Here is a 25486-nt window from a genome sequence, read left to right as displayed (position 1 = left end):
AATTAAAATTTCCATTGCAATTTCAAAGTCAATTTATACACTCTGATTATAGCATACTCACTCAGAATATCCACTGTTTTCCCAGCCATTGTCTGTAGTTTGGCCTTAATTTTTAATTTAAATGGATCATCCAATAATGGCCTAAACATAATGTCAGATGTCCATAGGACTCCATAACGATATCTGAATATTACATGCGATGACTGCAATAGTGTCCCCCTATACTGCTAGCCTAAATAACCCGTTTACTCTGCGATGTTTATCAATATTCTTACTCCGTTAAGAAGATTTAATATGAAGAAAATGCTGACAATTCTACTCAAAGGTTTACTATGATAGTTTGCTGACAGTAAACAATTATCTTCTTTTGGCTAAATAGAGGCTGTACCATTCTGAAATGTGCAAAATAAATGGCGAGCCATTAAAAAATTTCGCATGAGTATCTCAGACATAATCAAATGTATATCTGTCTCTGATTGGGGTAAAACCCTAACTGTATGAAAGATTTACGAGTGCAAATACATACAACATTCATCAACAATCCCTGTATGGCATATTTTGGAGAACTAAGCTATTAATACAACTGCACCAATACCTATATTTCTGTCCACTGCTTTACTGACTGCTTTGGACATTCACCTCCACGAATTACTGCACTAGTCTAAACAGTTAAAGTGCATCAGCTTGAAACTGAACGACAAATAGCGAAAGTTATTAATGACGTGTAATATTCACATATATTCATTCATGCTTATTAATAACGTGTAATATTCACATATATTCATTCATGCTTATTAAGAACGTGTAATATTCGTATATATTCATTTATGCTTATTAAGAACGTGTAATATTCGTATATATTCATTTATGCTTATTAAGAACGTGTAATATTCGCAAATATTCATTCATGCTTATTAAGAACGTGTAATATTCACATATATTCATTTATGCTTACTAAGAACGTGTAATATTCACATATATTCATTCATGCTTATTAAGAACGTGTAATATTCGCATATATTCATTTATGCTTATTAAGAACGTGTAATATTCGTATATATTCATTCATGCTTATTAAGAACGTGTAATATTCGCATATATTTAATATTTGCATATATTCATTCATGCTTATTAAGAACGCGTAATATTCGTATATATTCATTCATGCTTATTAAGAACTTGTAATATTCGCATATATTCATTTATGCTTATTAAGAACGTGTAATATTCGTATATTTTCATTCATGCTTATTAAGAACGTGTAATATTCGTACATATTCATTCATGCTTATTAAGAACGTGTAATATTCGTATATTTTCATTCATGCTTATTAAGAACGTGTAATATTCGTACATATTCATTCATGCTTATTAAGAACGTGTAATATTCGTATATATTCATTCATGCTTATTAATAACGTGTAATATTCGCATATATTCATTCATGCTTATTAAGAACGTGTAATATTCGCATATATTCATTCATGCTTATTAATAACATGTAATATTCGCATATATTCATTCATGCTTATTAATAACGTGTATTATTCGTATCATTCATGCTTATTAATAACGTGTAATATTCTTATATATTCATTCATGCTTATTAATAACGCGTAATATTCGTATATATTCATTCATGCTTATTAAGAACATGCAGTATTCGTATATCATGCTTGTAGACAGTGCGTGATCAGTACAGGCAAATTGACGAAAATTGTAATAAATGTACCGCTGTACTTTCGGCATTAGTTTCATGGTAACATTTTCATCCTATGCACACTACTGATACCTAGCCGTTTCGTTTGTGATAAACGTGTACAACAGACCATATGAGATATCATATGACAGGTTATCACCAACAACCTTGCAAAAACCCACTATCTTGATTCACCCGATCAGTGGCTTCAGTCACATGTACGCCCGCAATACCAGTTTAATCGAATGAAGACAGACAAGATTAAATGTCAACATTTCCTACAAAGTCATCTCAAGTAATTTATATCTATCAGTGTCATTATTCGTTCTCTAGTTATCATGAAGCATATCCCGTGTGAGTCGCCATAGGTTATACACCTTGTCAATAAATACACTATTTGCATCCTATGGAGTTAATCCGATTACCATGGAGTGTTATATTCAATGGAGGAAAGGATTTTATGTTGTTCTTTTGATCCAAGTATGTCTCGTGCTTGTTGGTGATGTCAACGCCGATCTGGATCCTTGTTCAAGCGCTTTATTATGTGACAAAGGAACACAAACGGTATGAAGATTCAGCCTATCTCCGTATAATGTATAGAATTATCCGTTGTATCTCAGTATAATGTATAGGACTATATGTCGTATCTCCGTATAATGTATAGGACTATCTGTTGTATCTCCGTATAATGTATAGGACTATGTGTTGTATCTCAGTATAATGTATATGATTATCTGTTGTATCTCCGTATAATGTATAGGACTATATGTTGTATCTCAGTTAAATGTATAGGATTTTCTGTTGTATCTCAGTTAAATGTATAGGATTATCTGTTGTATCTCAGTATATAGGATTATCTGTTGTATCTCAGTATAATGTATAGGACTATGTGTTGTATCTCAATATAATGTATAGGACTATGTGTTTTATCTCAATATAATGTATAGGACTATGTGTTTTATCTCAGTATAATGTATAGGACTTATCTGTGTATCTCAGTTCAATGTATAGGATTATATGTTGTATCTCAGTATAATGTATAGGACTATGTGTTGTATTTCAGTATAATGTATAGTACTATGTGTTGTATCTCAGCATAATGTATAGGACTATGTGTTGTATCTCAGTATAATGTATAGGACTTATCTGTGTATCTCAGTATAATGTATAGGACTATGTGTTGTATCTCAGCATAATGTATAGGACTACGTGTTGTATCTCAGCATAATGTATAGGACTATGTGTTGTATCTCAGCATAATGTATAGGACTATCTGTTGTATCTCAGCATAATGTATAGGACTATGTGTTGTATCTCAGCATAATGTATAGGACTATGTGTTGTATTTCAGTATAATGTATAGGACTATGTGTTGTATCTCAGCATAATGTATAGGACTATGTGTTGTATCTCAGCATAATGTATAGGACTATGTGTTGTATCTCAGCATAATATATAGGACTATATGTTGTATCTCAGTATAATATATAAGACTATCTGTTGTATCTCAGCATAATGTATAGGATTATCTGTTGTATCTCAGTATAATAATAGGAATATGTGTTGTATCTCAGTATAATGTATAGGACTATGTGTTGTATTTCAGTATAATGTATAGTACTATGTGTTGTATCTCAGCATAATGTATAGGACTATGTGTTGTATCTCAGTATAATGTATAGGACTTATCTGTGTATCTCAGTATAATGTATAGGACTATGTGTTGTATCTCAGCATAATGTATAGGACTACGTGTTGTATCTCAGCATAATGTATAGGACTATGTGTTGTATCTCAGCATAATGTATAGGACTATCTGTTGTATCTCAGCATAATGTATAGGACTATGTGTTGTATCTCAGCATAATGTATAGGACTATGTGTTGTATTTCAGTATAATGTATAGGACTATGTGTTGTATCTCAGCATAATGTATAGGACTATGTGTTGTATCTCAGCATAATGTATAGGACTATGTGTTGTATCTCAGCATAATATATAGGACTATATGTTGTATCTCAGTATAATATATAAGACTATCTGTTGTATCTCAGCATAATGTATAGGATTATCTGTTGTATCTCAGTATAATAATAGGAATATGTGTTGTATCTCAGTATAATGTATAGGACTATGTGTTGTATTTCAGTATAATGTATAGGACTATGTGTTGTATCTCAGTATAATGTATAGGACTATCTGTTGTATCTCAGCATAATGTATAGGACTATATGTTAAATAAAACGAATACTTTTATGTAAAAACTTTGTGAAAGAAGTGAAGTTAACACGCCCTGAGAAACAAATATTTCGTCTTCGTTGGTAATTCACTTTTTTTTGAGTATGTAGCGCTATTTTATATAATGTCAGTCTCTTTTAAATATTACCGTTGTGTATTTTGATTTTTATATTAAGTTTTTGAGAACAAACATGTTGCATCGTTTTAAATATTAAACTGTATCCATGCATTATCTCGAAAACAGCGAACTATGATTCAAACGGTATTCTTGTCCATACCGGTTTACGAGTAATTTATATATTTTTAAAGGCAAAATACAGAACCTGTCACTGGCAATACTCTGTAAAGATTATTGAGAATCCATATTGTACGTCAGGTAAGTTTGCAATTCAGCACAACACTACTACTACTACTACTACTACTGTTGCTGCTGCTGCTACTACTACTTCTACAACAACAACACTACTACTACTGTTGCTACTGCTGCTACTATTACTTCTACAACTACTACTACTACTACTACTACTACTACTAATAATAATAATAATAATAATAATAATATATGCATGTACGTGATATACATGGCTGTATAGAACTGTCTAGAATTAATGTATAGAATTACTACCTATTGTCCGACAAAATTTTGGAAAATGGCACTTACTTGACGATAGCTGATACGTACAGATCTACGCTTTTTTCATACATACATGACATAAATACATACATGCGATGGTCAGAATACCAATAACCCAAACACATCCATGAGACCAGTTTTCTACATGAGACCATGTGGACATTAAACCAATTCAAGACTTGAGCTCTAAATTTCAAATTAAACATGAAGTTTCTCAAAAACAAAATGACACCTTTGACCTTTGGCTTACATAAACAAGAAGAAAAAAATTCTACATGTAATTGCTGGTAGTTGAATCAGTTTTATGTTCAAATATTCAAACCATAAAATGAGATTATATTACATAGTATATTCCTGTTTGTTTGTTTTCTCCTATCCGTGTGGTTAAAGCGTCTGCCTCAGATGCGGGACGTCGTGGGTTTGAACCCCGGTCGAGTCATACCAAAGACTTATAAAAATGGTACTAACAGCCGCCTCGCTAGGCGTTCAGCCCTAAGAGATTAGTGTTAGGACTGGTTGTCTTGGTGTCAGGATAATGTGATTGGGACATCATGCTACATCTTTGCGGCATGATGCCCCAGTGCTAGACATTACTATAAATGCCGCACTACAGACATCGTAGCGATATAACTGAAAGATTGTTAAAGTACGTTGCACACACACACACACACACACACACACACACACCTATCCGTGTATCCAATATATTTGCGGTCTTATGAATTGCAACGTAATCAAAGTACGAAAACATAACCTATCAAATAACCTTTTCAGATAATGTTAATACCCTTTATGTTGGTTTGTTTTAGGTTGTGTAAATTGCAGTAAAGCAGGGATTGGAATGCCAAGAAACTTGACCTACAACATTAGTGAATTACAGCCAGGTCGATTTTTCCAAATATCCTGGAGCTATTCAGGTTGGTTTTATGACATGTTTGGGGTTTTTTTCTTCTGAATATTATTATGTTTCATATCGTTTAAAGTTTTCAAGCTCTGCACTTCCCACTCTCATTGTACACTAATGATCATCTTCGCTAGCCAAGGTTCTGATACGATGAACACTATCTACACCTTGGCGTATCGTGCAGATATTACTGAACTTTGGGTCTGTGAATTTCACTGGGTGCGGCGGCAAGCCACCGCATCCCATCAACATTAAGTTGTTGAAATCTGAATGAGTCAAGGGGAGCACACAACTTGAAATGACTAATAAATAAGCAATTTCCCAGTGCGGGTCCGTGTTGCACAAATACCTTTCACTCAAATACACCTGTAATGACTTCACTCTGATACATAGTCATACTTTGGATGTTAAACTTCCATAGTATCCTTTTTAGGTCAGTTGCCCCAACCATTTTCGACCAGTGTACAATGCACCACGTTATTGGTCGGTTGGCATTACGTATTAGGGGAGGCTACTAATAAAATCCAATAGATGTTGCTAGGACAAACCACCACTATATCTGTTCGATCCTCCAAGGAGTAGATAGGGTTATCACATCGGAACCTTTGCTAGCGCAGATGATTCCCACTCTCAATGTACATTAATGATAGGCTGTATGATTCCAACTTTCATTTAACATTATTGATAGGCTATAGGATTCCCACTCTCAGTGTACATTAATGATAGGCTGTAGGATTCCCACTCTCAGTGTACATTAATGATAGGTTGTATAATGATAGGCTGCAAGATTCAAACTTTCACTGCATATTAATGATAGGCACTAAGATTAAAACTCTTAGTGTACATTAAGGCGCTAGGATTCAAAATTTCAGTGTACATTAATGAAGGCTGTAGGATTCCCACTCTCATTGTACATTAATAATATGCCCTAGTATTCCCAGTCTCATTGTACATTAATAATAGGCACTTGGATTCCCAGTCTCACAGTATGTTCATGAGTGGCTCTAGGATTTATACTCTTGCTGTACATTAATGATGGGCTCTAGGGTTCAAATTCTCATTGTGCATTGATGTGGTAGGCACTAAAATCAAAGCTCTCATTGTGCATTAATGATAGGCTCTATGATATCATTCTCACTGTACATTAATGATAGTCTCTAGGATTCCCACTCTCATTGTACATTAATGATAGACTTTAGGATTCCCATTCTCATTGTACATTAATGATAGGCTCTAGGATATTATTCTCATTGTACATTAATGATAGTCTCTAGGATTCCCACTCTCATTGTACATTAATGATAGACTTTAGGATTCCCATTCTCGTTGTATATTACTGAATGGCTCTAGGATTCCCACTCTCACTGTACGTTAATGATAGGCTCTAGGATTTAAAGTCTCATTGTACACTAATTATGGGCACTACGATTAAAACGCTCATTGTACATTACTGATAAGTACTAAGATTAAAACTCTCAGTGTACATTAAGGCTCTATGATTCAAACTCTCAGTGTATAATAAATAAAGGTTCTAGAATTCCCATTCTCATTGATCATTATTAATAGGCTCTTGGATACGAAATCTGATTATTGATGATATGCTCTAGGAATCCCACTCTCATTGCACATTAATGATATGTTCTACGATCCCCACTCTCATTGTACATTAATGATAGGCTCTAGGATTCCATTCTCACTGTACATTAATGATAGGTTCTACGATCCCCACTCTCATTGTACATTAATGATAGGCTCTATTATTCCCAGTCTCTTTGTACATTAATGATAGGCTCTAGGGTTCCCAGTCTCATCGTATATTAATGAGTGGCTCTAGAATTTCCAGTCTCACTGTACATTAATGATAGGCTCTAGGATTCCATTCTCATTGTACATCAACGATAGGCTCTACGATCTCCACTCTCAATGTACATTAATGATAGGCTCTAGGATTCCCAGTCTCACCGTATATTAATGAGTGGCTCTAGGATTCCCAGTCTCACTGTACATTAATGATAGGCTCTAGGATTTAAATTATCATTGTACATTAATGATAGGCTTTAGGATACAAACTCTTAGTGTATATTCATAATAGGCTATAGGATTCCAATTCGTTTTGTATTTTAATGATTGCACATTCATGATAGGCTCTATGATGATTTGTGGGTTGCAACTATATATAGTTTGTCATTAGTAAATTTTATGTCAATAAATAAGTTCGGCCCCTGTAATGTGTAACGCGTCTAGCTTAGGTCTTGTTTTCCTTTGAAAGTAACAGTGATTATCCGTAATTTGTAAGTCATTTACCTAACAGTGATTATCCGCATTTGGTAAGTCATTTACCCTCCGATCATTTACAACTCCTGATCTTACTGGTTTTTAAGGGAGTGCGGGGGTATCATAAGGCTTTACTTACTTCGTTTTGTGTCACTTACGTTCTTCTTGCATTCCTTTTTTTTTTTTTTTTTTTTTTTTTTTTGATGGCTGTAAGTTAAGATTTATTTACCCTGTCCCAATTATTAATGCCAAGAGGTCTACAGAAAGGGACCGTACATACCAGACTGAATATCAACATGTAGAATGGGACCGTATACATCTGGCTTGGAATGATAATATGTAGAATGGGACTTATTTATTCAGAATGGGACCGTAATATAAGATTTGGGATGATCGTTGGTAGAATGGGACTGTATACAATACACATGGAATGACTGTTGGTAGAATTGGACTGTATACAACAGGCATGGAATGACTATTGGAAGAATGGGACTGTATACAACAGGCATGGAACAATTACTAGCAGAATGGGACAGTATACAATAGGCATGGAACGACTACTGGTAGAATGGGACTGTATTCAACAGGCATGGAACAATTACTGGTAGAATGGGACTGTATACAACAGGCATTTAAGGACTGTTGGTAGAATGGGACTTTATACAACAAGCATGGAATGACTGTTGGTAGAATGGGACTGTATACAACAGGCACGGAATGAATGTTGTAGAATGGGACTGTATTCAACAGGCATGGAACGACTACTGGTAGAATGGGACTTTATACAACAGGCATGGAATGACTGTTGGTAGAATGGGACTGTATACAACAGGCATGGAATGATTGTTGGTAGAATGGGACTGTATACAACAGGCATGGAGTGACTGTTGGTAGAATGGGACTGTATACAACAGGCATGGAATGAATGTTGGTAGAATGGGACTGTATACAACAGGCATGGAATGACTACTGGCATAATGGGACTGTATACAACAGGCATGGAATGACTGTATGTAGAATGGGACTGTATACAACAGGCATGGAAAGGATGTTGGTAGAATGGGACTGTATACAACAGGCATGGAATGAATGTTGGTAGAATGGGACTGTATACAACAGGCATGGAATGACTACTGGTAGAATGGGACTGTATACAACAGGCATGGAATGACTGTATGTATAATGGGACTGTATACAACAGGCATGGAATGGCTGTTGGTAGAATGGGACTGTATACAACAGGCATGGAATGACTATGTAGAATGGGACTGTATACAACAGGCATGGAATGACTGTATGTAGAATGGGACTGTATACAACAGGTATGGAATGACTGTTGGTAGAATGGGACTGTATACAACAAGCATGGAATGACTACTGGTAGAATGGGACTGTATACAGCAGGCATGGAATGAATATTGGTAGAATGGTATCGTAATATTAGGCTCAGAATGCCAAAATATAGACTGGGACCGTAATATCAGGCTTGGAATGATAATATAAAGAATGGGACCGTAATATCAGGCATGGGATGATAATATATAGAATGGGACCGTAATATCAGGCTTGGGATGGCAATATATAGAATGGGACCGTAATATCAGGCTTGGAATGATAATATATAGAATGGGACCGTAATATCAGGCTTGGAATGGCAATATATAGAATGGGACTGTACAAATCAGGCTTGGGATGGCAATATATAGAATGGGACTGTACATATCAGGCTTGGAATGGCAATATATAGAATGGGACTGTACATATCAGGCTTGGGATGGCAATATATAGAATGGGACCGTAATATCAGGCTTGGGATGATAATATATAGAATGGGACCGTAATATCAGGCTTGGAATGATAATATATAGAATGGGACCGTAATATCAGGCTTGGAATGGTAATATATAGAATGTGACTGTACATATCAGGCTTGGGATGGCAATATATAGAATGGGACTGTACATATCAGGCTTGGAATGGCAATATATAGAATGGGACTGTACATATCAGGCTTGGAATGACTGCTGGTAGGATGGGACCTTATACATCAGGCTTGGAATGATAATTGGTAAAATGGGACCGTAATATCATGCATGGCATAGCAATGTGTTCAATGGGACCGTAATATCACGCTTGGAATGGCAATATGTAGAATGGGACCGTAATATCACGCTTGCAGTTGCATTATTTTGAATAGGACAGTAAAAACGTAGGAAGCCATGAACCAAGAACATTAGGATATACACTTAGATTCAAATTATGTTTGTTAAATTTGTGTTTGTCAACAGAACGTGGGAAATAAGAAGATGAAGATATGTGTGTGTGTGTGTGTGTGTGTGTTGTTTTGGATTTTTAACGTACCTTTATCAATTTTTTGGACTTGTGTAATGTGACTACTAAATTAACGATGAATTTCAGTATTATGGAGTTTTACAGATCCGATTTTTAAAAAGTCCAAATAAGAGGATATCATTCTTTGGGGCTTTTCTGGATTTGAGTAAAATCGGAAAGTAATGATTTAGTAAAACCGGCTTTATTTCTCTGTAAAGAAGACAAAAGCACAACTGGTTCAAACCGAAATATGAAACACATCAGTGGTTCAAAGCACGGTCTCTTGCTGGGATCAGAATGATATAACATGTTTAAATTAACATTTTGAAAAGAGGTGTGTGTAAATGCTAAGTTGTTATTGATTTCGTACTATTTTTAAAAGACATGTATTTACAGAATTGTACATATAATGACTAATGATTGATTAAACGTTTTCATTGAATCCTTCAGACATATTTGATTAGTCAGGAAGCAATGTTATCATAAGTTTTCGAAATTTTGTATTGTAAAAGAGTTTTTGTTAGCTAGGACATTTTCCCCCTGAGAAATAGAAACAAAAAATATTAAACATTTTTCACGATTGAATTTTTATTATCTGCACAAATTTGGACAATATTACAGAATACAAGATGGCCGCTATCGCTTAACCGGCTTGAAGCAGCTGTTCCGTTTTTTATTGCCGTTTTCATGATATTTGTGCTTGTTGCCTGTTTTCATCTACGCTATTGTCTTCATAATATATTGGCTGTTAAATTCGTATGTGTTTCTTCATCTCCAAGTTTTGGAAATGTGAGAAATTAGACTTTTTCTTAGCTGTCTTGCTCCACTGTTTTTGAACAAACCGCCATCACGTGATACTCGCCAGTCAACCCGTTTATGCTACGATGGACCCTCATTAATTGCTTTAAATGATCACTCTTTGGCTCTCCACACTACATTGTGCTCTAGACTAAACGAACTGGGACTACATTCATCATTACCTAAATGTAAACAGAAGCGAAAAAAGAAACGTTGTTTCAAAGCTGGCCGGCGTAGAACAGGAAGAAGAATCGCAGTTATCTCCCTTATTTCGGTTCCACAATTTTTTTTAAAAAATCGACCGTTAATTTAGATAACTTAATTCAAATCCCTATTAATTCGTCAACCTTTGTGTAAACTATCCAGGAGATACCTCTGCGTATTGCATTATTCAATACCCAGTCAGTAGGACCACCGGAAAAGCGCACGGAAATGGTTAATTTTATCAACGACCAGAATATTGACCTATTTTTCCTGACAGAAACATGGCTAAAAACATCAGACGATGAGCCGAAGTGTGCGGATCTAACACCCACTGGTTACTACATCAAGTCGTTCCCCCGTAATTCTCGCGGAGGTGGAATTGCTGTCATCACAAAGAACACCATGATAAAACGTCTTAACCACACCACAACATTCAATTTCGACGACACATCGTTTGAACCACACTCACACTGGAGCAAAGGTCAGCCCATTTTTTCTGCCTATACCGCCCTCCTCATAGTAGAAAAAAAAAACAAACTGGCTGACTCTCTCTTTTTGGAACTTTCCGAATATCCTGGACTATGGAAAATCGATAGGTGGCAACCTGGTTATTCTTGGAGATTTCAGCTTTCACTTGGACTGTCTCGGAAACCCAAATACATCAAAACTCATAGATTCCATTAATGTTTTCAACCTGAAACAGTCAGTTAACCAACCCACCCATAAACATGGTCACATTTTAGACTGGATTCTTCATATACCTGATGATAACATTCTACGGTCCTCCCTGGTATCAAATGACCGTGCATCAGATCACCTCTGCATTATATGCCATCTTGACGTATCAGTCCCAAACCCTCCACCTTTATCGGCTACTAAGAGAAACCTAAGTATGATAAATAGAACCAAACTAATGCACGACATCCAAGCTAACTTAGCAACTTGCTTACCTCCTACCGCAGAACAACTCGATAACTGCCTGCGTTCATTGCTTGACAAACATGCACCAACTACCAAGTGCAGAGTATCAATTCAAAAGTGTTCTCCATGGTATAGCAGTGTTAGGGACCAGCTTCGCACTGCTAAAAGAGACCGCCGTAAAGCTGAGAGGCTTTGGCTTTCCACCACACTCACTATTCATAAGCAAATCTATGAAGCCTCTAAGAAGAATGTCACAAATATAGTCCATGCAGCTTTGGCTTTCCACCACACTCACTATTCATAAGCAAATCTATGAAGCCTCTAAGAAGAATGTCACAAATATAGTCCATGCAGCGAAATCAGCCCACTACACTACTAACATCATGGAAAGTTGCAGCTGCATAGAGCTCTTCGAGATTACTGACAAGCTAATGTCCAGGAACAAATCTACACCACTTCCAACTACCTTCTCTCCAGTCGACCTTCGGCACATGTTTGCAAATTTCTTCCGTGACAAAGTACAAACCAATAGAGATAAGTCTGACACCACAATTTCAATTGACTCATCATCACCATACAGTTGGGATACAGAATTTGAGCGGCAACCATTAGCAGAATTTGAAACTGTCTCTATGGATTTCGTACGTACAATCCTGATGAAGAGTACACCAAAGTCATGTGGGCTTGATCCAGTTCCAACATCACTGCTGCTTGAGTGCTTAGATCCAGTATTGCCTTCACTAACTGACGTTATTAATACCTCTCTCTCTCATCCTGGGAATTCCCATTATTTTTTCAAAACTGCCATTGTAAAGCCTCTGCTGAAGAAATCAACACTAGACCATAACGATTTAAAGAACAACCACCCAGTTTCAAATCTCCTAGTCATATCAAAAATCTTAGAAAAGGTTGTTCTATACCAGCTTGTATCTCATCTAAATTCAAAAAGTCTTTTTAGCAATGTACAATATGCATATCGCCCTTGCCACAGTACTGAAACTACTCTTCTAAAAGTAGCTAATGACATTCTCTCTGCGTTGGATAGCGGAAACATTACAGTCCTCACCCTCCTTGATTTGTCTGCGGCATTTGACACAATAGACCATGATATATTACTTCACCGTCTCCAGCATGTATTTAGCATTCATGATACAGTCTTACTGTGGTTCAAGTCCTACTTGGTCAACAGGACACAAATTGTATCTGCAAATAGAATACACTTCAGCCCAGTTGATCTATGTTGTGGTGTTCCACAGGGGTCTGTTCTTGGACCTTTTCTCTTCATTATGTACACTCAGTCGCTCTCAAGTGTCATAGATCATCATCCAGTGTCTCACCAACTGTACGCTGATGACACCCAAATATACAAATCTAGCCACCCAACTGAAGTTGATGTTACCATCCAAGGTGTAGAGAGGTGCATTTCTGATGTGAAATCATGGATGACATGTAACAAGCTGCAGATGAATGATGATAAAACTGAGGCCATTCTGATCACAACACAAAGACTTTCTCATTCACATCCTTTACCTCAAACAATAAATATCAGCAGCACCAACATTAAATTCACACAATCAGTACGAAACCTAGGTGTTACTCTGGATAGTACTCTCACATTGCACCAACATGTCATGAACATATGCAAGGCTGCATATCTTGAGCTGAGACGCATCAGCTCAATTCGCAAATATCTTTCAGTTGATGCCACTAAAACACTTGTGTGTTCATTAGTACTTTCAAGACTGGACTATTGTAACTCAGTTCTGTCTGGTTCATCTCAATATCTGCTCCAGAAACTATAAAAAGTTCAAAACACAGCTGCTCGGATCATACTTAGAGTACTATGATCAGAACAAACTTCCCCGCTGCTCTGTACCCTAAACTCGCTGTCCATTCGATCCAGAATCAAATACAAAATTTGTTCTCTGTGCTACGTTTCACTGTCGAACTCTAGTCCAACATACCTATCCGCCCTCACCCATGTGTACACACCAGCAAGATACTTACGCTCCTCTTCTGACAATCGTATACTCATTATTCCCACTATGAAAACAAAGTCATATGGACAGCATTCTTTTGCATACCAGGGCCCAGCAACGTGGAATGAATTGCCCACTGAACTTAGACACAAAGACACAGAGATCACATTCAAGAGGGCTCTCAAAACTCACTTATTTCGACTGCAAGAACAAACTTAAAGACCTAATAATGTTTCCTACCTTAAATATTCCAAGCATGTTTTTTAATGTTTTCTAATTTGATGATGTTTGTTTTGTAATATCATTATGTGTTTCTTATCTTATAGGTGTCGTGTAATGTTGTAAAGCGCTTAGAGCTTCTAAAGATTAGGCGCTATACAAAGTCCTCATTATTATTATTATTATTATTATTATTATTATTTTCAGCAGTATAATTACAACATTATACCTTATTTAAACTGTAATTCATCTTTTACAACAGTGAAACACCAAATGCAATCCATTATCGACTTTTTGCAAGGTATTGGAAGTTAAAGTTATCGTGGTAAGGACCATAGATATAAAAGGGCACTATAAAGAACGAAAATATATATTTATGGAAGTAAATATATGTGTACTGTAGGATAGTTTGTAGTGATATCTGATTAAAGGCTGGCAAAATTCAAACGTTTATCAGGTAACATACTGTACTAACAATTTCATCTGTCTCCAACGAAGTTACACAAATAATACGTATCATGTTTGTTGTTTTCGATATATAATTAATATATGAATTTGACCACCTGACTTCGTAAATAACGGCATTTGAGGGATGAAATATTTGAAATAATTATGACTTACAGTTTGGTCTACTTTGCACAGGCTTTACTTACTGCATGCTATCCTGAGTTGTGCTCTCCACAGGCTATACTGTTTCCAGCGATCATGAGTAGTGCTCTCCACAGGCTTTACTGTTTTCATGATATCCTCAGTTGTGTTCTCCACAGGCGTTACTGTTTTCATGCTATCCTCAGTTGTGTTCTCCACAGGCTTTACTGTTTTCATGATATCCTGAGTTGTGCTCTCCACAGGCTTTACTGTTTTCATGCTATCCTCAATCGTGTTCTCCACAGGCTTTACTGTTTTCATGCTATCCCCAGTTGTGTTCTCCACAGGCTTTACTGTTTTCATGATATCCTCAGTTGTGTTCTCCAGAGGCTTTACTGTTTTCATGCTATCCTCAATTGTGCTCTCCACAGGCTTTACTGTTTTCATGATATCCAGAGTTATGCTCTCCACAGGCTTTACTGTTTTCATGCGATCCTGAGATGTGCTCTCCACAGGCTTTACTGTTTTCATGCTATCCTCAATTGTGCTCTCCACAGGCTTTACTGTTTTCATGCGATCATTAGTTGTGCTCTCCAGAGGCTTTACTTTTTCATGCTATCCTCAGTTGTGTTCTCCACAGGCTTTACTGTTTTTATGCTACCCTCAGTTGTGTTCTCCACAGGCTTTACTGTTTTTATGCTATCCTCAGTTGTGTTCTCCACAGGCTTTACTGTTTTCATGCTATCCTGAATTGTGCTGTCCACATGCTTTACTGTTTTCATGCTATCCTCAGTTGTGCTCTCCACAGGCTTTACTGTTTTCATGCGATCCTGAGTTGTGTTCTCCACAGGTTTTACTGTTTTCATGCTATCCTCAGTTGTGTTCTCCGCAGGCTTTACTGTTTTCATGCTATCCTCAGTTGTGTTCTCCACAGGCTTTACTGTTTTCATGCTATCTTGTGTTGTGTTCTCCACAGGCTTTACTGTTTTCATGCGATCCTGAGTTGTGTTCTCCACAGGCTTTACTGTTTTCTTGCGATCCTCAGTTGTGTTCTCCACAGGCTTTACTGTTTTCATGCTATCCTGAATTGTGCTCTCCACATGCTTTACTGTTTTCATGCTATCCTCAGTTGTGCTCTCCTCAGGTTTTACTGTTTTCATGCGATCCTGAGTTGTGTTCTCCACAGGTTTTACTGTTTTCATGCTATCCTCAGTTGTGTTCTCCGCAGGCTTTACTGTTTTCATGCTATCCTCAGTTGTGTTCTCCACAGGCTTTATTGTTTTCATGCTATCTTGTGTTGTGTTCTCCACAGGCTTTACTGTTTTCATGCGATCCTGAGTTGTGTTCTCCACAGGCTTTACTGTTTTCTTGCGATCCTCAGTTGTGTTCTCCACAGGCTTTACTGTTTTCATGCTATCCTGAATTGTGCTCTCCACATGCTTTACTGTTTTCATGCTATCCTCAGTTGTGCTCTCCTCAGGTTTTACTGTTTTCATGCGATCCTGAGTTGTGTTCTCCACAGGTTTTACTGTTTTCATGCTATCCTCAGTTGTGTTCTCCGCAGGCTTTACTGTTTTCATGCTATCCTCAGTTTTGTTCTCCACAGGCTTTACTGTTTTCATGCTATCTTGTGTTGTGCTCTCCACAGGCTTTACTGTTTTCATGCGATCCTCAGTTGTGTTCTCCACAGGCTTTACTGTTTTCATGCTATTCTGAATTGTGTTCTCCACATGCTTTACTGTTTTCATGCTATCCTCAGTTGTGTTCTCCACAGGCTTTACTCTTTTCATGCGATCTTGAGTTGTGCTCTCCACACTCTTTACTGTTTTCATGCGATCCTCAGTTGTTTTCTCCACAGGCTTTACTCTTTTCATGCTATCCTCATTTGTGCTCTCCACAGGTTTTACTGTTTTCATGCGATCCTCAGTTGTGTTCTCCACAGGCTTTACTCTTTTCATGCGATCCTGAGTTGTGTTCTCCACAGGCTTTACTGTTTTCATGATATCCTGAATTGTGTTCTCCACATGCTTTACTGTTTTCATGCTATCCTCAGTTATGCTTTCCACAGGATTTACTGTTTTCATGATGTCTTGGGTTGTGCTCTCCACAGGCTTTACTGTTTTCATGCGATCCTGAGTTGTGCTGTCCTCAGGATTGATTTTAATTACCACACCAAATACAAGCTTCAACGTTTTCTTTCTTTCCAAAATACGACATGATGACATTTAGGCACACATTTTTTATTTATTGCCCTTTATTTGTCAACATGGTAACCTCATACCCATATCTTGATAGCATTCAAATATGCAAATGAATATCAATAATATCAAACAAATATCATAAAAACGGAATTATTTTTTTCAAAGACCATTGTTTATACTAAAATATAATTCAATTAATTAAACTTTGAAATAAAAAATGATTTATAAACATTTATTTTAGAAACCTATCTTATGAATGTGATGTAGCAGTTTTGAACATAAATATTTAGTATAATCCTTCAGACATGTTGATTATTCAGAAAACATTTATTGTTATCATAGAGTTTAGAAATTTTGTATTGTAAACTATTTTCCTTAGCTATGACATTTTGCATAAATAAGAACAACAAAACGTATTAAAATCAGATATGCGGAATTAAATCAATGAGTAACGCAGCGATTACGAAAACTGCTCCCATTTTGGAGGTATGTGCTAATCATGCTGATGATCAAATGTAATCACTTAGGGTTCATATGCAGGCCTGCAAAAGAGATAATAATGACTATAAATATATTATCTGTCATAAATAGGCTTTTTATCTAAATGACCGGATGATATCTACGAGGCATTTCAATTTATCTGTCATGAGCGAAAAACTATTTTTTTTAAAACCAATTTGATGAGGGAGAGAATTTTTGCTATGGGAGAGATTTATACTCTAATTTAAAAATATCGTGAAGCCCATACAACATTACAAGCAACCAATATGGCCACTTGAACAGCTAATCACATACCATCAGGATTCTGAAATTTATACACAAAGTCTCAACGACAAAACCTCTTCATTCTCCAAGTTTATTTCTAGTAATGAAAACATCATAAACTCTATGGAATGCATATTTACTCCTCCATCACTAAATATGTAAACATATCACTGTAATTTAAAGTTGCTGCAAAACATCGAGAGGAAAATATGTTACCAACTAGATCATTAATAGTCTAGAAAGCATCAAAGAAAAGGAACTAAAACGTATCTATATATGTTAACACTTCCCCCGTGATACAAACGTGGATTTTTATTTCAGTAGCATCTAAAATTTCGGTTTAAAATAATGGATTTGAAACTTTCACTTAATGAACCTAGTAAATCAAAGTAATTTGCAAGAAATAACATCGCTGAAAACGACAGAGAAACTATTTCGCGTAAAAACAACTGAAAAGGATTCAATTGAAAAGGATTCTAACATAAATAGATTCAAGTAAACAATTACTAAAAAAATAAAAATTGTTATCTTCTAATTCTTTTTTATATGCAATGTTTAGGAGAAAAAAGAACAGAACTCTCATGAGAGATCTATTGTCTATTCTTTTTATTTTGTCAAAGCTAAAATGAAATCACATCCTCGTTCATAGATAAGATTAATGTAATATTTTCTTTTCTTTCACTGTTTCAACAAGTACATTTTTCAAAAAATCATTGCGGGTTTCACCAGTTGTGAGTTATAAAAGTCTAAGTCAGTCCGATTGCTATCCACTGATAAATTTGTATCCTTGTAAAACAAATTATAAATCTATTTGGTGTTACTAAGTAGAGTTATTTCAAAACTGCATGGTTATCCAGAATTCCTCAAGACATCGAGGTATTTTGATTTGGAATTTTCTAGACTGGTCCTGAAAAGTTGTTCAAGATAATATGTGTTACAACCTTGTACAGAAGATTTGAGGCAAGATTGTAGTTCAGAACAATGCACACAGAACAATACACACAGAACAATGCACACAGAACAATACACACAAAACAATACACACAAAATCGCTGAATGTATATTGCGCTTTAGTACAGAAAGAAAGGAAAAGAACTGTTAAGCTCATTAGAAAGAGTTGAAAACACACACACACACACTGTATTTCGGGTGTTTTTTCACCTCAGAGGACAAACTTGAGTGAATGTATAAAAATAAAATCAGTTATTGGTTATAATAGTATTATTATGTCTTCCAAGATGGAATAGAGCCTCTATGATATTTGCAAACTATAGTGCATTTAGTTTTGAAGAATTCACGAGAAAGTATGTTTTCAACGATGAAAAGAATTTCTAATAGCAAGATGTATATATATTGACCTCTCTGTGGAACTATGACATTCGTTTTACTTCTTGGATTATATATAGATGGAACAACTTAATCTTTAAATGTTTTACATAATTTTACTCTTAACATTACAGACACTTTCTGTAGTTGTATATATGTCTCTTTGTTTGAACATATGATCATTTATGTTTAAAATACATTTGTGTCTTTTCTAGATATGTGGACCATCTAATCTGAGATAAATAATTCTTATCTTTTATCACAGAGTCAGCTGCTGTCACCAATCTGAGGGGCTTTTTAATTCAGTTGTTTCTAAGCACAGCATCTAAATGCATCCGAATAAATCAAGAACTTTGTATCTTAGTAGATTTACGTCAATTCCATCGGGTAAAATCTCAATCTCTCTCTCTCTCTCTCTCAAAAATAGATTAAAAGATTTCAGTTAACAAAGACTTCAGTAGACTATACTCTCAGTACTCGTTCTAGTTTGTATTAGCAGTGTAGAGTATTCCATATATTACTGTAACGCGTAACGCAGATAATTTATTTTATTACTAAGAAAAACAATTGTCACACAGAGATATTTATGCTAGCGTACGTATATACATATATATACATATGCAGTATACTGACAACAAACAGTGCAAAACTAGTATCTAATTAGCCTGAGCACTTTCGACTCTTAACAAGTACTTTTTCCAAGGCAAATGCAAAACAAAGACAAGACAAACAAATAAAACAGAAAAACCGTTGTGTTTGCAAAACTTTACATGGATGTTTCCATAGTAATTAGACCTTTAAATTTATTATGTTTCAGCTAGTTTATTCGCCAGTTGAAACCAGTTAGTCTGGATTTTTTTATCAAACTTACATTTATTCTATTTTACCAAACTTACATTTCTTTAAATACAGTTGTCTTTCTTTCATTACGGTTTAGGTAAAAAACATTGCTTAAATTTCATCAATCAATTTTTTTAAATAGATATGCACTAGGACAGTGGATGGATTTCCAGCTGATTTTTATTTAAATTGTTTTTATAATGGTACTCCAAATGCCGCCATTAAGACAGTAGTCAGTTCTTATCCCCAGACGGACACTTGTTTCTTAGAAGCTACTTTACCATCTCCACACGGTACGTCTCTTGGATTCTGTTTTACACCCTTCGAAAATGTATCTTTTAACAGTACATGGTCATTTTCTTCCTTTGAATATTATGTATTATGGTTTATTATACTTTTAATAATAATAATAATAATAATAATAATGATAATAATAATAATAATATATTGAAACGTGTCAGTGGGAGAAAATTTATTTTGGAGCTACTTTCTTCTCTTATTTATAAAATAGATCTTGTGTGCTATTCAAAAATGCATTTCCATATTTAGGCATGTTTGATTTCTCTTTAACTTCTGCTCTCTCTCTCTCTCTCTCTCTCTCTCTCTCTCTCGTAAAAGGTAGCTATCCTAATTTTTTTGTTAATGCAGCCTTTAATTGTATTGGCACAGAATAGAGAAATAAATCCCTGCAAGTCGATGGCTTTTGCCGTCGATATAAGGATATAAGTAGTTATAAGCATATATTTTACTCGTGAATTTAAAACATTTTATAAGCATATATTTTACTCGTGAATTTAAAACATTTTGTGTCGCCACTTATAACTTTGCACTCATGTTAACACAATGTTTCAGCTTCGCATACTTCAATCGTTATATGCACTAAAAGAAACAACTGAAATAGTCCCTGTTCATTCTCAAACAAAAATGTAAACTTCATGATATGCGTAATTTACAATACCTTAAGCTGACGGGATGTTTTTTAATGCATACATAATGCATACAACTGTATTGAATATAGCGTTTCTGTGAAATATTTAATTTGACATATTTCTATAATTTAAACTACGCTAGTTTTATCATGCACTTTATAACGTTGTCAAGAGTACTGACACAGAGTAATGAGGACAGACTATTCTCTGACTCTGAAACAGAACCCACAACTGGGAGGGCGGAAAAGTTGACGCCAACAATATCATCAGTTCCATCTGCAGTCACAACCACAACAATAGCGGTTGCTTCAGTGGTTGGAGTTCTCATTTTCAGTATCGTCATCGGAACCTTCCTCTTCTTCGTCAACAAAGGTAGGCTGAGCAATTTTTTTCTTCTCAGCATTTCGTATAATTTTCTCAACTCAGAAACGTGAAATAATGATGCTATTTCTTTAAACTCTTTCTTCAAGAAACGGACGGCATGTAGAATTCACTGTCAGTCCGTTGTTATCAGCTGTACATCTTATTTTCAGTTTGCGCACAAGAACAAAATTTAAGTGTGGGTACAGCTTATAAAAACTATCGCTGTGTCAGAATTACACAGTTCAACATTGCTGAAAAGTCGTTTGTGGGTTTTTCGCCTATTGTTACCAGAGTTGTGATGTTATCTTGGGATGAGCATGCGCACCATAATTTTGCTAATGCGACCTAATTTCCATGGTTTCATCAGCATTTCTTAAAATAACTGACATAAGTCGCGGAGTGTTTCTTAACTTCTGCACCCTAACGACCCTTGTTTTGTCGGAAATTTACATCAGCACGATCTTTCTAGACAAAAGAAAAAAAAATTGTTAAGTTATCCATGTGTGAAGACATTTTGAGCACGTGATGTGGTTTCTACAACTAAAAGATGATGTGGAAATTCTGCCGAAAATATATAATAACATGTACCATGGACATTTAACTGTTTGATAAACTAAACTTAGATGTCATCAATGCTTTACAAGTTTGGAATTAAACTGATATTCTGAGGCCAAAGCATGCTGTATTATTACAGAGGAATTCATTTAGATAACGTTTGACCTGGAAAATAAAACTGTAAAAACAATAATATATAAATGATTGACAAATCAACTGTTACTTGTTCAAATGTACGGCAGGAAACATTTCATGATGTTATTCAAGACTAATGTATTTTGTGATAATGAATTATTTAAATTTATTACGCGTTTTATGCATATTTAGCTCACGTGGCCGTAATGTCATGTTGGCTTAGTTTATGGCCTAAGACCGCTGTCCGTCAATCAATCTTTACCTTTCACAACTTTGGAGGCGACATTTCTGTTCCCATTTGGTCACACACTATAGTGTACATAATATTAATTATCTTTCACTTATATCATGTGATTGGTCATTATAATTATATATTGTGTAATCTCTGGATATAAGTCACGTGCACATGCCAGTTTTGGATGCCAAAATTCTATACTGGATGGTGAAAATCTATAATTGTAAACGTTGGAGGGAAATGTTGTTGTTTGATTCCTTAGTTAATTCCCCTGCTAAAAGTGTTGACTACATAGTCTAGCTTTCTATTGCTTTGTTTTTCATTAAAATTTCACATTACAAATTTAGATTATTTTAATTTTATACTTATATAAAAATAGCACCACCACCCACAAAAATTGGGTTCTTAAGTATTCTTCTTACAATATGCCCTGAAGTCAAATGGAATGTATATAATTATAAAGAAATTGGAATATATATAAATATAAAGAAAAGAAAAAGGAATATAAATAAAGAACAGAAAATGGAACATATATAAAGAAAAGAAAATGGAATATACATAAAGAAAAGAAAATGGAACATATATAAAGAAAAGAAAATGGAATATATATATATATAAAAGAAAAGAGGTAAATGCTGCATTATATAAGATCTGTATCATTCACCATGTCGGAGAAACTGAAAAACTACACAAAAGGATCAACCTACATAGATCTGATTGGATGACAAAGAATCTGTACAGAAGCCCAGTAGTAGAACACTTCTCCTCCCCTTCCCACACTTTTAGTGATATAACACTTATTTGCTGTTGCTCACAACCCCAGATGGAGTTCCGAAACCAGTAGAGAAAAGGAATCTTACTGTATATGCCGCCTTAGAACATTAAAACCAAGCTGTTTAAACCAAGAAGACTAGAAAATGATAGCCGTTCACAAATACAATAACCTTTTTGCAGCCGGCATGTTCTATTTTCAATAATTCTCTAAATTTGTTTATTAGTCACCCAATAACCTATACTACAACTATAACAATGAAATATCCGGGATATAATTTGTTCGTACATAAATTTACATAAAATAACAGATGACGCTATTGCTCATCGATTTATAGGTCAATATAAAATATATTTCTGCATCCGCAACAAGTCATTGTCTGTTTTATTTGTTTAACTTGTATATGTTTTGTGAAAAAGACTCATTAAGAGTCGAAAGCGCTTAGGCTACCTAAATACTAGTTTTGTACTGTTAGTAGTCAATATATATATATATATATATATATATATATATATATATATATATATATATATATATATATATATATATATATATATATGGTAACATAGGTTGTTTTAAATATGCAAAGTTTTCCCTCTTCTCTGGGTACTAAATACAAATAAAGAAACCCATTGACACAATTTGAATTTTAGGGTAGAGTAACAAACCAAAAATGAATAACAGTGGCCTTTTTGAGTCTCTTATGTGAGGATTTCTACCCCGTTATTATAGCATAGGTAACCACCGGCCTCACTGCTTACTTAATGGCACAACCCCCACCGCCAATATTTGTTTATTACATCTAGACGTGTTACCTATATGTTATACGTATGTTAATAATCGTGAATCTGTCTGTTTTTGTTATTGTTAGCTGGTTTAATAATATTAATTATATGAATGGGCTTTTCATCCGCATTTTATTGGGGTAGGACTTTTCCTGCTTGTGCAGGTCGGGGTTATGCCGTCAAATGCAACATCTCCACTAATGGGAGTGATATACCCAACTACTTCCTCCCCAGTGACTACACTGTTTCTTCCACATGTTGTGCAGACAGAATCGATTTTTAAATAAATAAAATATGCTATTACTACTAATAATTTATGTCGCTATGATATTTGTTATGTCGATATGATATTTGTTATATCGATACGTATTTCAGTACGTTATTACTTGTAAGATTTTCAAGTCAATTTGTCTGCTTCTTTCATGGGGTGGAGCTTTTCTAGCTTATGACGGTGTGGGTGGGCCTTTAAACACACCACCATCCTCAAGTAGGAGTTATATACCCAACCCCTACCGTCCCACAGTGGCTTGTATCGTTGCTTACAATTTACCTTCATACATGCACTATTATAGTTATTATATAGTACATGGATGACAATTGAGTTGTAAGCAACTATACAAGCCCCTGTGTTCCGTCCCAGTGGCTGTACTTTATTCCTCCCTCATTTTGGACAAACAAAGTAACACTTGAAGTTACTTCTATGCATTCTTTTGCAAATACGTGGATACTTTTATCCTTCTTTATTTATGTATTTATTTATTAATTTTAGTTTATTTCATATTTTTTTTGTTGCTTAAGCCCTCCATATCACCCACTCTTGCATAAGAAAATACGAAGAGCATGGTAAGAGGCCATTTATTATTTTAATTCCTGAGGGAGTTAGTTTTTTCCGCTTCATCGATTATTACTCTGTAGCATTACTATTTTAATGATCAGGTATGAATTGATGTTTGAATTATTTTGAATTTATATCCATAATTATAACAGTTGGATCTCTTAATTGTCTGTATAGTTTCTCTTATTACTAAGATCCACTACTACTCTTCCATTTTCTTAAATTATATTTCATTGTATGTCTTCGCTTTCCCCTTCATACATTACCCCCATGGAGACAACATTTCCAATGAGGCGAGCTTCCATCTAATGGCCGACCTTGTTACAAATCTAAAGACTGTATTTCTGCTACAGTTTTTATCACACCGAATAATTTGACTTAAATCATCAAGCGCTTTAGATAGATACTGTTATATGCAAGATCTACGCAGAACGATGGTAGATCGATACTGTTATGTGAAAGATCAACAAATACTGATGTGTAGATCGATACTGTTATGTGCAAGATCCACGGATACTGATGTGTAGATCGATACTGTTATGGGCAAGATCCACGCATAATGATGTGTGTAGATCGATACTCTTATGTGCATGATCCACGCATAACGATGGGTAGATCGATACGGTTATGTGCAAGATCCACGCATAATGATGGGTAGTTCGGTATGGTTATGTGCAATATATACAGATACTGATCGGTAGATAGATACAGTTATGTGCAAGAATACATACTAATCGATAGATCGATTCGGTGTGATGTGAAGTGATTTGGATTTCTAACGTAGCTTAAACAATTTTTCAGTCATATCGCTACAATGTCTGCAGTGTGGCAGTTTATAGTGATGTCTAGCACTGGAGCATCATGCCGCAGGCATGTAGCATGATGTCCCACCCAGTCACATTATCCTGACACCAGGCCGACCAGTCCTAACACTAACCTCTTAATGCTGAGCGCCA

At 35.4% G+C, this 25486-nt stretch overlaps 1 protein-coding gene across 1 annotated transcript in view; it reads left to right on the top strand.

Annotated features, from left to right (window-relative positions):
• Positions 1–1937: 1937 nt before the first annotated feature.
• LOC149784337 (uncharacterized) overlaps positions 1938–25486 on the top strand; it is a 30541-nt gene continuing 6992 nt past the window's right edge. The window contains exons 1-6 of the mRNA XM_089932980.1: positions 1938–2263; positions 4247–4313; positions 5381–5488; positions 19347–19468; positions 20064–20214; positions 21073–21222. Of these exons, the coding sequence (XP_089789106.1) occupies positions 2126–2263; positions 4247–4313; positions 5381–5488; positions 19347–19468; positions 20064–20214; positions 21073–21222 (736 nt within the window). The 5' untranslated portion in view covers positions 1938–2125. The remainder of the gene's footprint in view (positions 2264–4246; positions 4314–5380; positions 5489–19346; positions 19469–20063; positions 20215–21072; positions 21223–25486) is intronic.

The sequence above is a fragment of the Sinohyriopsis cumingii genome, chromosome 14 (assembly GCF_028554795.1).
Source record: "Sinohyriopsis cumingii isolate HCF-2022 chromosome 14, ASM2855479v2, whole genome shotgun sequence".
Lineage (NCBI taxonomy): Eukaryota > Metazoa > Mollusca > Bivalvia > Unionida > Unionidae > Sinohyriopsis > Sinohyriopsis cumingii.
Note: the sequence above shows the minus strand (reverse complement) of the source record. Positions and strands in the feature narration are given on the sequence as shown.